At 30.4% G+C, this 17543-nt stretch overlaps 1 protein-coding gene across 1 annotated transcript; it reads right to left on the bottom strand.

The window, feature by feature from the left end:
• Positions 1-4389: 4389 nt before the first annotated feature.
• LOC129914537 (leucine-rich repeat-containing protein 40) lies at positions 4390-16990 on the bottom strand. Its single transcript, XM_055993846.1, has 10 exons — positions 16532-16990; positions 9550-9737; positions 9263-9466; positions 6257-6380; positions 6019-6191; positions 5608-5960; positions 5406-5549; positions 5166-5354; positions 4905-5096; positions 4390-4825 (listed from the first exon to the last, which is right to left on the bottom strand). The coding sequence occupies exons 1-10, from the start codon at positions 16689-16691 to the stop codon at positions 4720-4722; spliced, it is 1833 nt and encodes a 610-aa protein (XP_055849821.1). The 5' UTR covers positions 16692-16990; the 3' UTR covers positions 4390-4719.
• Positions 16991-17543: the final 553 nt, after the last annotated feature.

Below are 17543 nucleotides of genomic sequence, written 5' to 3'. Positions count from 1 at the left end.
TTCAAAAGCATACTTACTAGGGTGGGTCAAAAAAATAGAAATTTTTTTTTTTGAATTGGTACTCCGAAAAATCGATTGCTAGACCCCTCTAGAATATACACACCAAATATGAGCTCTTTATATTAATGAGAAGGTCCTCCGCTTTGCAATTTTCCATTTTTACATCAAGCTTCTACTAAAAAAAAATAATTTTTTTATTAATTGACTTTTTAGCAAATTTCTTTTCATATTCTTGTAGGAAATTGAACGCTCTACAAAAAAGGCCTTATACACTTTTTTCGTTTATCTAACCGTTGAATAGATATTTGAGGTCCAAAAATCGAGAAAATCTTTAAAAATTCGTTTTTTGTTCTTAATTTTGTAACAAATTGAAAAATTATAATGATCAAACGCGCAAGACATATTCTTGTTGGCAATTGATTGTTCCACAAAAAAGGTCTTATTAACTTTTTTCATTAATCTAACCATTCTAAAGATATTCGAGGGCAAAGTTAAAAAAAAATATAAAAACATTTTATATTCTAAAAAATTTCTAATTCACTGAAACTTCATTATTTTCAAATTCTTGTAGGGGCTTAAACGTTCTACAAAAAATTCCTTGGAATGAAATTGATTGCTTTAACCGTTTAGAAGATATTCGTATCCAAATCGCAATGCATACGGGTCATAAGAAAACTATTGAAATCAGTGAGCATTGGTTTGGATATCGTTTTTGTATTGAAAATTTTTAACAGAAATACTTCTTACTCAAAGAAAAATCAAAAATCTTTTGAATCCTCGAAGCTTTAAATTTGTATGTTAAAAATCTATAAAGTGTTTTTATGTTTCTTTATTCTGCATTCAGGTGCCCGTCCTTCTGTTGAAGACAGTCCGAATACTAAGGGCCATTTTTTTCACTTTTGCTCAAATTGAAGCAGTGCCGGTTTAAGCACTACCGGCGCCCCTGGGCAAGATTGCAAGTGGCGCCTCTAAAAAAAAAAATCATCTAAAAACAATTTTTTAAAATCACGAAAAAAAGCAACTATCAGATTATGTCTTACCTCTCATATACTTGTTAATGCATTTATTAAAAATGTGCAGTGTATTAACTTAAAAAGGTTAACTTTAAAAAAAAATTTATTATTCATGTCATTTAGGCTCAATTGACAAGACTACCTTTATCTCTGACTTTTTTGTTTAAACACATTTAAAGATTAGGTACAGTTGGTTTTATTTGAACAATATTTTTTCAAAAACTTTTTCAACTAGGTACATTAATGTCGTTTTCGATTGGAATCACTCAATGATTCACTCATTCTGAAATCCAATAAAAAACTTTGAATCGCTTCCACCCAATTCTAAAATTTAATATCTGTATTGGTGAAAAATCAAATATTTTGTTTTTGTTTTTTTACTAGGAGAATAAAAAACTTGCAGCACGCTTCTTAATGATTCCAGGCGCTTCCGGACTGCCAATCGAAAACAACATACCTTTATAAGTGTAAGGTTTGTTCGTTGTGAGCTCTAGGGCACTCTGGGTCGCTCCGAATTCGTTGTCAAGCGTTTTTTGTAGCTCCTTTTTCAACCAGAGTTATTTTCTCTGTGTTCGATTTTCGCTGATGAAACTAAAGCTCTGAGGTGTTCGATGTAAAATGAAAACCCGAGAAACTTTTCACAGTTAATTGAAATGACTTAGAGTGCCCTGGAGGGGGGAGAGGGTTTTCTGGATTTTGGGCTTTCTGGATTTTTAATTTTGGGATTCTTTCCGTCTCCCTTCTCTTTCCTTATTCATTATTATAGGGGCACCTTTGCAAAAATTAAATTGGTAGGAGGAATATTAGGATTGCTTTAGTCTTTCAAAAGAAATTGGGGCGCCTTGTTCTTCAAAGATGAACGAAGATTTTGGACACCATTGTCCTTCCGGAAGCCAAATAAATTAACCCAAAATTGGAGGGCGCCTTCATTCTTCAAAAAGTTTAGGACAAACAATACGAGCGCCGTTGAAAATGTAAAATAGAAACAAATTGGGGCGCCTTTGTGAATGTAAAAAAAAATAAAACATCGATTGGAAAGACTTCGTTATTTATATAACTTTTGTAAAAGTTCGGGGCGCCTGCAGCGCCCCTCAATTATTGCGCCCCTGGGCGACGGCCCAGGCTGCCCCCCCCCCCTAAAACCGGCTCTGAATTGAAGCAAACTCTCGAGTTTGCCAACTTGAGAGTTGACTTTAACTCGAGAGTTCAAACGCAAGTTGTAATTTCTTTTTATTCACTTATTATTTTCTCAACTCTCCAGTTGAAGATCTAAAGTTGGTCAACTTCAAGTTTGAAAAATATCCCTGGCATATTTATGAAATATGTAACAAAAACTGTCAATTATTTGAATCTGTCATATCCATAGCACATTTTGTATTCTTTTTTGTGTTTAATTTTTCGATTTTTGTTTGCTTTTGAATATTAATTCGTTGACACAATAACTGCCAACAAAATTTTGACAGAAAAATTAAAAAAAAAAAAAAAAATATGAAGCAAACTACTTTTTAGGGAAGTTGAGGAAAACTGGAAGTTGATTAACTCTCGAGTTAAAAATCGAAAGTTGAAAACGTCAACTTGGAGTGAATAAAACCGAATTCGGAAGTTGAGGATAAAAGTTCTCAAGTTATGTTCAACAACTTGAATACGAGTGAAAAAATGGCTCTAAGAGTATGCTTAAAAAAAAAAAAAAAAAAAACAAACAACAAAAACCTTTGAAAAGTCATATCTCGAAAATCTATTCATAAACACTTTTTTAAATATAATTTTCTAGTTTTGGTGCCAAAAGATTTTTGTTGATTTTTTTTTTAACTAATGTAAGTGATACCAATAAATCTTTAGTTAGGGTCTTTCACAGCACAGTTTCAATGAACATAGTAAATACTAATTGTAACTCCTACGTGGGCTTGAGGTCAATTTTGTTCTTTATTCTAATTACAGATTGTTCAATTTAAAAAAATCTGAATTTTTGCGAAAATTTTAATTTTTCGGGGGCTTTTGGATTTTTTTTTCATGAACCACTCAAATAGGTTGCAGAATTTATTCCAGAGATATTATACCTAAGTTATAAACTGAACGTAGTGAATTAAAAAAAAAAAACTAGTCAATTCAGATGGGTTCGAAAAATTAAAAAAAAAAATTGATTTTCGTGAAAAAAGTGCGTTTTTCAGTAACTTTCCGACTTTTATTTTCTCATTGGCGAAAAAAAAATGTATCAGCCAGTTGCACGCAGTGTTATGAAAGAAAACAAGCTCCACTCTAATGTATACCCTACAAACAATTTTGTAAAGCTTTATAGAAGCAAAATTGTTTTTCGGGTAGTGTCTATAAAATCTTGCATCTTTATTTTATTTTCTTATGACGAATTGATAAGTTGTTCCTAATATAAGCAATATGCTGAAAAATAGAAAAAGGACCCTTAAAATTCTGTGCATTTATTTTATGTGTATTGATTTTGTAAATTTATATCCAAAAATTAGAAAACAGGAACGAATTCATTAAATAAAAAAAAACATATGTGAGTGATTCTATCGTATCTATCTATACAGCATTCATTGCTGACACAAAATAAATAAATAAAATTAATTGTAATTTGTTCATTTAATGTTGGAATACAAATGAATTCGACCCAAGTTTCATATTTCATGTGTCTAGTAAAGTTAAGCTCCATTTAATCTATATTAATTGTGCAAGGTCGTCACCAATTGTATTATTAGTCTAGTCTCGTAAAATAACTTACATACACTCCGCCTCACTTGATTATGAACAAGAAGTTTTTTTGTTTAAATGTGCTCTTAATTATAATTTTATGATAGTCAGTGCTAAAAAAAAGTTAACGCCAGAATAAAATTAACTATAATTTGATTTCAATTGCTTAAAAAAAATACCATTAAATCGTTATATTTTTCTTCAATTTTTGACCTTGACAAAAATGTCCCAAATTCAGTTTATATATTTGATTTCAACAAACGCGCCCTAGTTTTAGACCTACTACTTTGGAGGTATTAAAGCACCTCTAATTTTCGATCCTTTTAGTTTCTCTTTGTTTTCGTATCTACCAAATTTAATAAATATTAAAAAAATTTGTTTTTTGAATAAATTCTTGATAGTTCAGTTAGATACCATACCTGTTATGACCTTTCTTCTTGAACCACTGATTTCTGAACTCCATAGGGTTTTTTTTCGCTCAGAACAGAGTGTTTCAATATCAGAATTTAGTCATTATATGTATATTTTGCACCACCAATCGTTTACAAAATATTGCATGTCGAAAATATCGTTTATAGATTGAACCTACAAAATCCTTAGGAGAGAGTTGCTTTACGATCAGGTGCGATAGAGCACTCTTATTTTTTTTTAAATAAAAACAACTGAAGTCTTAATTTAATGGCAAATGTCAAAAAGTTATATAAGTTTTATTTGAAATACATAATTTTTTTTCGTAATAATATAATATCATATAGATTTTGTAACATTTTTTTAACTTGATCAATTTGTGCCTTTTGTGACTGTTCCTCTTCTCAATACAAAAAGAACTATAAAATAAAGTGTTTTGCATAAAACATTCGTATGACTAGTAAAAAACTCTCTGTGGTAAATATTTTGTAACAAAATTCAAAAATAAAAGCTTGAGCTAGTGCGCTGTGTTTATATAAGGCTTTCTTTTAGATTTGAAAAAATTAAAAAGAAATTAGAAAACCATTATTTGCTAATTTGGAATTCTATCTCTAAGATAAGACATAACTGCATCAGTTCCTTTCTCTAAAACTTGATGACGTGGCTGTCGGAAACGATTTCCAATTATATCTAAACACCTGAAAATAAAAACAAACAAAAAAAATAAGTTAAATCTTTTTAGATTCTTGGTTAGAAAACAAGATTTTAACAACTAACGTTATATTTTTTAAATTCCCCAAAATTGGTGGAACATGTTCAATGTTGTTATTTCTCAAGTCCAAAGTCGCCAATCGTTTTAAGGCTCCCAGACCAGAGTTCGAGGCATCAATTTTTTCTATTTGATTCTCTCGAGCTAGAAGAATTTCAAGGCCTTGAAGTTCATAAATGCATGACGGAAAATGCTTAAACCTGTTACGAAAAAGATTGAAAATTTAAATAAATTGTTGCAAGTTCAAAAATAAATAAGAAATATCGAACTTGTTATTTGCTATATTGAGCTCCCGTAACATAGCCAAACCTCCAAACTCGTTTGGCAAATCGGAAAGATTGTTACACGATACATCGAGACGGCTAAGTCTCGAGAACTGCGTCATAAAAACTGGAATAGATGATATTAAATTCTGGGACAGAATAATTTCTGTGGCACAATCGACCAGCTTTTCAAGTCTGAAAAAAAGCCTTTAGCAACATAATTTTCGAGTAAAACTTTTGAGTTACCCTTCAGGTACATCTTCTATTCGATTTTTCGATAAATCAACAATATTTGCTGCCTCTTCTTGAGCATCCTGGAAGACTTTAATTGGTATTGTTGAAATGTTTTGCATTGCTACATTAAGGCTTCGAGTTTTACGTATTTTGAACCTTTAAAGATAATTCAATTAGAACTCAATAAAATAGTGTAAACTAATTTTTCAAATACTTGTCAGGAAATATGCTATTTTCTTCACCAACCAATGCAGAATCTTTAACTTCGGGCATTGTACTTGCGTCCAATTGACTTCGATCTCGTAGAGTCTTTAAAATTCGTCCAGTTCCACACTGAAGAATATCACGTCGAATTGATTTAATTGGATTTCCCTCGACTTGAAGGCTCACCAAATGAGCCAAAGTGTGCAGTGAGTTTGGTAGACTATTGATTGAGTTATTGGATAAGTCTAATCGAATTAAACTCTGAAGGAGAGCAATTTCGTCTGGAAGTTTTTCAATCTTATTGTCACGTAAATCTAAAATTTTTAAATGTGGCAATTTTGAGCAAAGATCCCCAGGTACTTCCTGAAATTATTTCAAAATACAAAGTTACAAAGTGTTTGTAGATTTTAAAAATACAAACCTTAATAAAATTATTGGCAATATGAAGTTCTTGAAGTTCAACACATCCATCAAAATCGGGCAGTAACCTTATGTCATTATGTTGAGCGTAGAGGCATTGAAGTTTTCTTAAACTACCTATATCCATTGGTAAACTTTCTAGATCATTGTGCATTAAATCTAACTTTTGGAGGGCTGTAAGGTATTATTGATAACGTTTTCAGTTAAAAATTTGGTTAAATTAATTATAGCAAACTTACATCTCATATTAACTAGATCATCGGGTAGTTCTTTGAGATGATTATATGAGCATAAAAGTTGAGTTAGTCGTACTAGAAACCCAATACCACCCGGAAGCGATTTTAAATTATTATTTGACACGTCCTTTGGTTGTTTTATTTTGTTGTTGATTTTATTTTTAAAGAACGTAATTATAAAGAAATATTTTTTAAGCATTAATAAGTTTTAAGCCTATGATTATTTTTAAGCTCTATTGTTATTTGTATATCTGTATATATTTTGTGAGAATTTTAGTGTTTTAATAAAAATAGATATTTTTTGACTCTTGTACATTAGACTGATTCAAAAAAAAAATTATTTTTATTTTTCACAGTTATATCCAAAATATTGTTGGAAATGACGAAAAAAAAATACTGTAAAAGTTACAGCCTTTAATATTAATATTAAGTACTGCCGCATCGCAAATTTCTACACTTAAGAGCAAAAAAACGGAATCAAAAAAGATAATTTTTATTTAAAACAAAAATTGCAATGGGTAAAATAATGTTTCTTCAAGTTTTATGGTCTCATTTAAAAGCTTTAATTTTTTACTTTTAATTGTTGGTAAAAACTTCAAAATGCATACGATAGTATCATAGCTATCTGTCAATAAATTGCACTTCATTTTTTTCTAAATGTTAAATTTTCTTGATATTCTCTGCTTCAATTTCAGTTTTTTTTCCTACCGTTACTATTGACGTTATCTGTCAATAAATTGCACTTAATTTTTTTAAAATGTTAAATTTTCCAGATACTCTCTGTTTCAGTTTCAGTCTTTTTTTGCTTACATGCTTCATTTATGTTTATTGGATCCTTATAAAGTGAACGGGTTTTAAAGTTCCTAGTATTAATTTAAAGCCTTTGTTTCAAGCTTTTTAATGGTGCAATTAACATTCATGTATGTCAATTACATCCTGGCCAATAAACGTTTTAAAAAAACGCAAAAGTTTGATTCCATTTTTTTGCTCCTAAGTGTATTTCCCATATGATTTACATGAGAAGATTGTGTTTTTGAGTTTGAAATCTTATAAATTTTTAATGCTTCATTAAAAAGGCTAGATTTAATCATTTTCTTGTATAAAATTGAAAGATCTACGAAAATGCTTGCATACAATTAAAAAAAAAAAACCGACGCAAAAAACTAATGAACATAATTAGTTGAAAAAATAAATAATTCCAATTTATTGAACAATACTAATACAATAGTATTAGGAATTTGACAGGTAAATAAAAAGATCTGTGAAACCAAAAAACAACATATAGGGTAAAGTCGGGGGATATGGCACCCATTTTTGTTTTTCGTTATTACTTGAGAAATAAAGAAGACATCTATTTCAAACAAAAGCGGATTTATTTTAAAACTATTTCTTAAATACAAAATAGGTAGATAAGTGTAATTCAAAGATAATTTCTTGTTATTTTTTGCAAAAATAAAAAACATTAAAAAAAACATGATTGAAAAAATGGAGGGTGATATGGCACCTAATCGAGGGTGATATGGCACCCTATTTCTTTTTGATATTTTTTTGTGACACTTGTTGCATGTATTGTTGAAAGACGTACACGAATCATGAGACCAAAAGTGACATTATGATAACTGCCTTATTCCGCACTTTTCTGCCAATCTGAAAGCTATTTAGCAAACTTTTAGGCTCTGGTCATTTAAGAAGCCTTTTTAATGTAGTGAAGTGTGAAGGGAATCGCAAAATGCTTAGGTCCTGCTTTTTTTGACATTCAGCAGCTCCAACGGCTGCTGTGATCTGGGTTTTAGTCCACTTGGCCTGGTTTGCTGAAGTTTTTTGTAAATACAATTGTCAGTTGAAAAATAAATAGGTTCAAAAGTAGATGCGGGGGAAATGGCACCGGTGCCATATATCCCGATGTTTTTGGGTGCCATATCCCCCATTTGACTACACTTCTGTTTTTTTCCAATGACACGAATAATCACGTTTGCTTAGTTATGGTAATGAGCAAACACAAGAATATAACCGTTACCGTTCTTTTTGTGTTAAAATGAACCCTCTGCGTCAAATACTTTTGGAACCACACGTACAACAATTTTACACAAAAAAACTTTTCGCTCAAATTGAACTCACTTTTTTGTTTGTCCATTTTTTAAATTTTAGTGGCAATGGTTACTGCGGATCCGAATGCATCCACTGATAGCTTACGTCAGACTTAATTCTTTTTTGCTCTTTTTGCTTTGAAAAGAAGTCACTAAGTGGGAGATATTGAAAGGGTGCCATATCACCCGTGGTGCCATATCACCCGACTTTACCCTAACACAAAAATTCTAAAAGTTAGCCAATTTTTTTTGAAAAACCTAAAAATTTCGTCAAAAAATTAAGAAAAAATGAAGAAAAAATTACATTTCATATTATTTTTAAGTTTAATAACTTCGAAACGAGGCGGTTTATCAAAAAAATAAATAATTATTAATTAATTTTTGTAGAAAAATTTTCCTCAAAAGATACTTAGATGTCAGCACAAAAAGGAATGTCGGAATGCTTTTATCTTGATTCAAAAAAATTAATGACTTTTTAATGAGCTTCATTGATTTTTTTTTTTCAAAATTAAATTAAGTTCAGGCCTACAAAAAAACACCCTTTATTATGTATTTAACAATAAGAATACAAAAGCTATCGTAATTAATATGAACAAACATTAAATCCGAACAATAAGTAAAAATAAATACATACAAATAAGCTCCAGTTAAAAATAGCATTAAAAGGCATAACAATGTATTCTTTATTCAGGTGGAACTGTTTATATTATTACAGTATGAATGAGGTTTTGAGTTTAAGTAGGTTTATGTATTTCATAATTGAGGTTATGTATTTTGGGTATTGTTGTTCTTGTTAAAAGTTAAATTAATAATAATTTTAGTGTGTTTGTATGTTAAAAATAATGTAGTTACAAATAATTGTTTCTCTCTTATACTTTATCACAAAATACTCTTTTTTTAAATAAATTTATTTTAAGCTCACCAAAACCTCCAGCATATGTAAATCGCTCACATCTGGATTTAACTCTTCAAAACAATTATATGCCAAAGTTAAATGTTTAAGATCTCGAATGCGGAAAAATTCAGCTGGCAGTTCCTTGAGTTTGTTACGGCTCAAATTAACTCTTGTCAATTTTTCCAATTGGCCTATTTCTTTCGGAATTGAAGTCAAAGCATTATCATACAACTGTAAATGAAAATTACATTATTCACACGTTTACATATAAAATAGTTAACTATGATTAAATGATGATACAAAAATAATCTTACACTTAAAACTGTCAGAGCGTGAAGGTTTTGAATGTTTGGTGAAATACTTGTTAAAGTATTCGAACTTAGATCGAGATTCGTCAAGGCTCTTTGATTCCACCAGGCATCTTCTTCCCTTTCCATCAATGTGTCCAAAGTAACTTCGACTTCTTTTTCGGGCTCATGAAGGTTCCATACTTTATCCGGAACTAAAAATAGAAAAATTCAAATGGAATTGATTAATTATTTCGGAACTTCAAATAGCAATTACTCTTCGATTCAGTTTCAACAATAGGAGTTTCAGTTTCAGGTTCCATCTTTGATGAAGATTTTAGTTCCTTACTACGAACTCTAAAGTATCTACGTTTGGGGTATGGTGCATGGGAGACATGCACACACTGTAAATGATATTTGCTTGGTGAGGAAGCTATTTTGAATGATTTTCTTAAAACGAAACTCAACAGAGTAGAGACAAGAAGTTCTGGTTAATCTGAAGGATTAAAGTTAACTGGCCAGTTGAATAGAGAAATAAATCGTATAAAGTGTGTTCTTGGGGATAATAATGTAACGACAGCATACACATAAGTCTATGAACCGTGAAATTCGCTCTGGGGTGTGTACTCTAATGTATATTGTATTACATAATTCAATGTCAAGTTCAGTCAGTGTAGTATAGAAGTGTAGCTTCATGGGCATATAGAAAGAATATTGTAGACAACAATAAGGTGAGTAATAATAGTTTTTTACTTGCTCTATAGGGCAAGTATTGGTTTCGTGTCGAAAAAAAAAATTGAGGTTTTAATCAAAACCAACATTACGATGATGGAGAATTCCAAAAAAGTGGGTCTCGCAATTCCGTCCGTGCGTCTGTGCGTCTGTGTGGTTGTGCGTCCATCTGTATACATTTCCACAGCCTAAACGGGTGGATGGATTTTCTTCAAATTTGGTACAGATGATTTTTATGGATTTCTGAAAGTTGGTTTTTTTTGTTTTTTTTTATATCTCGTTTAGAACGTATACCTCCCATACAAAAAACTACGATATTACGAATTTCTCGAAAACGGCTCTAACGATTTTGATTAAACTTTGTATACGTAATATTTAAAGCAGTGGCAATAAAACTGCATTTTTATTTTTTCTCAAAAAAGTCAAATAACAAAAAAATTTTTTTTTTCATTTAACATAATTTTGCCCTAAATGTCGGCTCTTCCCCAATATCAATTTTTTTTTAAATTTAGATCTACAGTAGACTAACATTAAAGTGTTTTGAGCTGCAAGAGCAAGTACGTGCGACCCCAGTCGTTCATTTTATTTTTTGTTGTTTCTTTCATTTTTTTTTTTATATGAAGTCGGCAAGAGTTGCGCAAAGAAAGTCTTTTTATGCATCTACGATGTTATTTGAATTCAAGCCTATTATACCCTGCTCCCCCTACTTAAGTATGAGGAGTTATTCTCTTCTTGTATTGCTTTTGTTGTGTCTGTAAATGGGGGGAAAACTTTTGTATTAAAGACATGCTATTTTCATTCCCATTACAAGGGATATATGTATCTAAAGTGTAATAATTATAAAATATAGACTACTCGTTAAAAGTTATTCTAAAGCCAAACACTTAAATCCAAACCTATGACTTATTGCAAACTTATTTGCTTACCTATTCTGACTTCTTGAGTATTTTCAGATACTTATAGTTAGATTTCACATTTTTCTTTTATTGTCGGGTAATTCCATTTGGTTCTGGGCGAGACTTGGTGTTTTGGAAGACATCAATTACGACATTCTCTCGTCTTTCAACTAAATATTGTCTTCATTCCAAAACACTAAAGGATATTTATTTTCATAGATGAGGCACAATTCCAAAGCGCGAATTCAAGAAATCTTACAACTTTAAAAGCACACAATTATACTTTCAAGATCACAGTATCTAGATGCCAATTAAATGGAATGTTACCTAGAAGGACATAGTATGTACATATTTATTTAATTTTGTTTAATGTTTTCACTATTTAACTATGCACATATTTGCAAAAAAAAAAGATATTGGTTATTTTATGACAAACTCGATTCAGGAATAGCTACGATTCATCAGCAAAACTATAACCACTTTTTTATACTAACCTTTGTTGTCCATGGTTCAACCTCGACTTAACACAATGTTCTGTACGCAGCTTAAAGAACAAATCAATGTAAAATTCTTTGGTTCTAGTTTGAACATTATCTAATTACTTATGCATTCATGTACATTTGTGGTTTTTGATGTATTATAATTTTTTTTTTCTTTTCAAAAACCGTTAATTCCTAATTATGGTTGCAAAATGCATTTGCAATAGAATGAGTACATAAGTTTAGGTGATAGAAAATGAGTCTTATTAAAGCCTTGTGCACATTAAAAATTAAAGTTGAATTTCAGCAGGAAACTAGCGAGCAAAATTTGAATATAAGATATAGGTTTCTAAATACATACATTTAACAAGAGCGTTTGTAAAATTTTTGTTTAGTTTTTTTTTTTTTTAATTACCTAATTCAGTTTACGAGGAAGTCTGACATAAAAATCTGTTCTATGGCAGTACCATTCATTATATGGTAAAAAATATAGCAAGTAAAAATACAGGGTGTCCCACAGTCACCGCCCCAAATGAAAACCATGGATTCCTGAGGTCATTTTAAGTCGAAAAACTTAAGAGGTAATTTTCTCGTTTTCGTCCCGTTTTCGAGTTACCACGGTTTTTATGATTTTTGCTCTCTTGTCCTTTAACTTGCCTTATCTTTGCCAAACCACGTTTGATTTGAAAGATTTTTTTTACAACCAATCAAGAATTTACTACAGTTTAAGTTTGTCTCAAAACTTTTTTCTCTGCGGACAACCGTTTCGCCACAATTTTGCATCAAACACAATTTTCTTCGTTTTTTAAGTTGTTTTTTACACTTTCATATCATTTTAGTCAAAAAAACACGTTAATGAGTATTAATTTTTTGTGCTTTTTATTAAAGCCCAGTTTATTTTCATAAAGAAAATAAGTTTTATTTCATAAAAAAGGCTACTGAAAATAATTTTAAAAAAATAAACAAACTGAGTGAATTAAAAAAAAAATAATTTTTAATTAAAAAATTAATTTAAATGAATTAAAAACTTTTTCTGAGCTTTATCTATTTGTTCTTTTCTTAACCACAATAGCTCAGAAAAAGTTTTTAATTCATTTAAATTAGTTTTTTATTTCAAAATTATTTTTTTTTTAATTCACTCAGTTTGTTTATTTTTTTTAATTACTTTCAGTAGCCTTTTTTATGAAATAAAACTTGTTTTTTTTATGAAAATAAACTGGGCTTTAATAAAAAGCACAAAAAAGTAATACTCATTAACGTGTTTTTTTGACTTAAATGATATGAAAGTGTAAAAAACGACATAAAAAAAAAAGAAAAAATTGTGTTTGATGCAAAATTGTGGAGAAATGGTTGTCCGCAGAAAAAAAGTTTTGAGACAAACTTAAACTGTAGTAAATTCTTGATTGGTTGTAAAAAAAATCTTTCAAATCAAACGTAGTTTGGCAAAGATAAGGCCAGTTAAAGGACAAGAGAGCAAAAATCATAAAAACCGTGGTAACTCGAAAACGGGACGAAAACGAGAAAATTACCTCTTAAGTTTTTCGACTTAAAATGACCTCAGGAATCCATGGTTTTCATTTGGGGCGGTGACTGTGGGACACCCTGTATAAAATTTGCTCAAGGTAACAATTTTTAATCAATGCAAAACTTTTTTTTACGAAAAAAACAAAAAAAAAATTAATCAGTATTTTTTTTTTTTATAAGCGCGCACTAAAGGAATTAATGTACCCTTAATATTGTAAACACAGTACGAGCATTAGGAAAATAGGGAGGGGTTTGATAGGAGATACAGATGAGCATTAGTTTTGAAGTTCTGAGTTTTGAAATGGGATGGGAAAACAGAGGCAGGTAACGCGTTCCACATTCGTGTAGTGCGGCTGAAGAAAGAATCTCTGTATTTGACGGTACGTCCGAAGTTGGACTCTAGGGTAAACTGATGAGCATTCCTTGAAGCGCGAGTATTACGGTTGAATTGTTTCAGGGGAGGAATGAAACTAGCTATTTCGTTGGAGCACTGCTTATAAAAATAACGTGAGACATGATACGTTACGACGGTGCTCAAAAGACGTAATTGTATCAGTTATTGATCTATCACCTAGCATTTTTATAGCTCTATTTTGTATTCTATCCATGAAACTCAACGAGGTTATTGGAGCACCTGCCCAGATGTGGGAGTTATATTCAAGCTTTGGACGAATATACGCCTTAAAAATAATTGCTAGATCAGACGGGGGAAAAAATTTCTTGCATCTTCGGAGGAAACCTAAACATTTCGCAGCGGATTTAGCGGTGTCAAATATGTGTTCATTCCACAGGAGGTGGTTTGTAATGCACATATGAAAATATGGTTATTGAATTTATTTATTATATTTTTTTTTTTTTAATTATGCGCTGGCAGAATTGAATTACAGAATTGAAAAAAAAAAAATAGGATTTCGAAAAATAGAATTTTTCATAAAAAAAAAAAAAACAGAATTTTGTCCCGCTTCCGAGTTCCCAAAAGAAATATAATTTCTGTACCATTTTTAGCATCGATTAGGAGTTTTTTTTGTTTATATATTCAGAAATGTTTTAAGTTTAGCATTTGTTAAAAAAAATCCAAAAATTTAAGAAGTTTTTATATATTGTACAACAGCCAACATTTGTAAATATGTAGTTATTTTGTTTAAAAATGATAACCAAGCATCGAAAATACGAGAATGAAAAGTACTTGAAAATGATGTACTTGCAGTACTTGAAAATGATGTATGATAACATAACACTGATCAGCAAAAAACAAAACAAAGTCGAGAGCAAGAACATGTGATGTTAACTAACTTGAGTGTGCTGAATTCAAAACTGTTTACAGATTTATTCCATCATGTCTAGTTTTTGAGTCCCAAAAACTGATTTTGAATGAAATGTTTTTTATCTTTTGATCTAAAATATACATATATGTACATATTTTCCGTAATATTTTACTTTTTTTTTCATCGAAAACAGGGCGAGAAAACTGGAATTCACTTGAAATCTGCTGCAAAAAACCATAAGTTACCTTAACCATCAAGATTTTGAGATATCATACATTTCTATATCAAATATATTTTAGAAAAAAATAATTTAAACAAAAAAAATAAACATATTTAAGACGATAAAATATTGCTTTTGCAGATTGCATACAAAAAAAAAAATAAAGGTGATGAAATTCAACGCCAAAAGTAACAAAATAACGCGTTTTTGACTTGCTAATATTCAAATATTTCGAAAACGTGACGAACTAGTGAAATTTTGACTTCGGATTCGGAATCATAACATAAAAATCCTTTAGAAAAGTTTGGTTTGGTTCAAGGTCTATTTTCTTTGCCGACCAGTGTAATCACAAACAAATTTTTGAAGATCCACTCCACAAAGGAGAATGAGAATCGTATGCAAAAAATCTAGGTTAACACCTTAGTTGGCCTTTTATTTCAAGATCGTCGTATCTTGCCATTGAAGCACGTTAATGTATACAAAGTTCTTAAAGTTTATTTAATTAGAAGTGGATACAGTCAGGTACTCAGAAGATCAAATACACATAGCTTAGGAATTAATGCACTTTTTCTAGTCAAAATTCTGATGAGTAGGTAATAGAACTCAATTCACAAACAGCACCTACATTTTTTAATAAATTGCCTATTGAAATAAGAAAACTTCAGTCTCCTAAATTAAAATAAAAAGATAACTTTTAAGCATTGTATTTTTTTTTTATTTTCATTTAATAATTACTTTTTCTTTAATTTCTTGCTATATGCATTGTAACAAAGTACCCCAAATATTCATTAACTTTAATATGCTTGAGATTTTTTTCTGATATGGTTCATTCGTCTCTAGTTTGCAATTACCGGAAACGTCCCCATACGTTTAATGAAGCTTAAAGCAACCTGCTGTAAGTTTTGAGTTCTAAGATGGTCATAACATGACGCTGTGACCCTGTATATGCCGTTGATTATATTGAAGAAACTAATATCTTCAATAAAATTTAACTTATCCATTAGTAGGACAATACCGATACTTCTATAAATGTTGAGGATCACCAAAAATATCATTCTCTCTTCTTAAGAGTTTGGAAGAAAATGCCTCCTTCATCTTCCCTCACCATAACCATAAGTTGATATTTGTTCTTACATAAGTGTTGTTTTGTTTAAAGAGTGCAGAACCCGAAACAAATATTGTTTTTTTTTTTCAATTAAAGCATTTGACTTTAAAAATATAATCACTCCTTCATCAATTAAAATTTTCTTAATTAACAGTTCTTTTTTTTTTTTGAGCACAGACATGTCTAAATGTCTTTGGCAATGATATGACTTCACGTTCACCATGTATACAAAAAATAACACGAGAAACAATAATGTTGTATAGTCACAACACTCCATACCTAGTTTATCTTGGGAAAAAATAATATAAAAAAATTCCTTTTTCATGCTTTTTTCAAGTTCACTTAAAAGTACTTGACCAAGAACAGTGACAGAAAACATTCTTCCTATATTCTTTCCAATTCATTTATTTACTGCATAATGATAGACTAGGTAATTTCAACTGCAATAAAAAGGAATTTGCAAATATTTAAATCTCAGATAAAAATAACTCTCTACTCCAGGCTATTGACCTGACAAATCCGTCCTCTCTCAATTACATTTTATATAGTTTCCCTCTCCCTTTATACAAACGCTCTACTGAAAGTGAATCACAATGACCTTGAACGTCATTAAAAGCCCTAAAATTTAAAACGTGTACAAGTATAAGTAAATACTATTTAAAAGAATTAGGATAAGTTTAATGTGGACTTCTTTAATCGATAGAGTTCAAATTTATTGATTTTTACATGCGGGAATATAAAGAAATTTAAAAAGGTTGATAAGAATATTAGGAATAAATGCCCCCTACCTGTGGCCAATCCTCTTCCCGATAGATTTAAAACACCCGATTTCCGGGCTTGTTTTATCATTCCATGTGATAGTTCGCTGTTATCCTCGGATTTTTCCCGTTTGTGAAAAACAGGATTTAGATTCCTTAAATTAGGGCGACGCGAAGCTCTACTCGCCATTGTTTTAGCAACAAAACAAAAACACAAATTCCGGTGCACAAAGAAACTTTATTCAACCAAAACACTTTACATAAAAAGACAATACGAGGAAATTCAATACTTTACAATAAGAATATTACATTATAAAAATAAAATATATAGGTAATAATAATTTATTTAATCGAACTAGAGCCACCAAGAATATGTATTGGAATTGGCACTTTGTATTCCCCTATGGGCTCGAAAAAATTAATTAAAACAAATATCTAGACAGAACGCACATAATTCCGTCGTCGTATTCGTTCGTATTCGTAGAGAAAAAAAGATTTGTTTTCTTTTTTTATTTTTGCTTTTTGTTTTGTGCTGTAAATTGGAACAGCTGTTTGATATCAAATGTCAACTTTTTTTGGCATTTGGTTTTGGTTTGGAGAAGTTTGAGAATCTCTAGTTTCACAGTACTTTCAGGTGAGTGTTTTTGCTAAGATGAGTATTTTAGTTGAAGAGATAGATGTCGCTAGTAGGAGTTTCCGTTTGAGAATTTGAATCAACCGTTGAGATAAACATGATATCCGGTTTTATTAGTATGATTAGGTATGCTTCTTTGCCTTTATAACAGGTTGCATTTTTAAATGTTTTCTTTTTAAATTATCCGTTGTTGTTGAAAAAAACTTTCTCTGTGAACCGCAACAAATGAATACTTTTGTTTATTCTTAGCAATCATTTGTTGTTGTTACTGTGCAAAATTTTGCTGAACTAAGTACCGCTAGTACAAAAAAAGGGGCTGATATTCCACAAATATTTGGTTAGGTTGGCTGTTACTACTTTTAAGATTGACTCAATTTTTTGTTTTCCTACATCTTTAACCTTTTTTCG

This window comes from Episyrphus balteatus, chromosome 3 (assembly GCF_945859705.1).
Source record: "Episyrphus balteatus chromosome 3, idEpiBalt1.1, whole genome shotgun sequence".
Lineage (NCBI taxonomy): Eukaryota > Metazoa > Arthropoda > Insecta > Diptera > Syrphidae > Episyrphus > Episyrphus balteatus.
Note: the sequence above shows the minus strand (reverse complement) of the source record. Positions and strands in the feature narration are given on the sequence as shown.

Excerpts from the sequence above, each read along its gene's own strand:
- LOC129914537 (XM_055993846.1), bottom strand. The coding sequence starts at position 16,691 with ATGGCGAGTAGAGCTTCGCGTCGCCCTAATTTAAGGAATCTAAATCCT. Across the intron at positions 9,467-9,549 it reads ACGCTCTGACAGTTTTAAGT|TTGTATGATAATGCTTTGAC; the intron begins GTAAGATTATTT and ends TTTCATTTACAG. Across the intron at positions 5,097-5,165 it reads CTCAATATAGCAAATAACAA|GTTTAAGCATTTTCCGTCAT; the intron begins GTTCGATATTTC and ends TTTTCGTAACAG.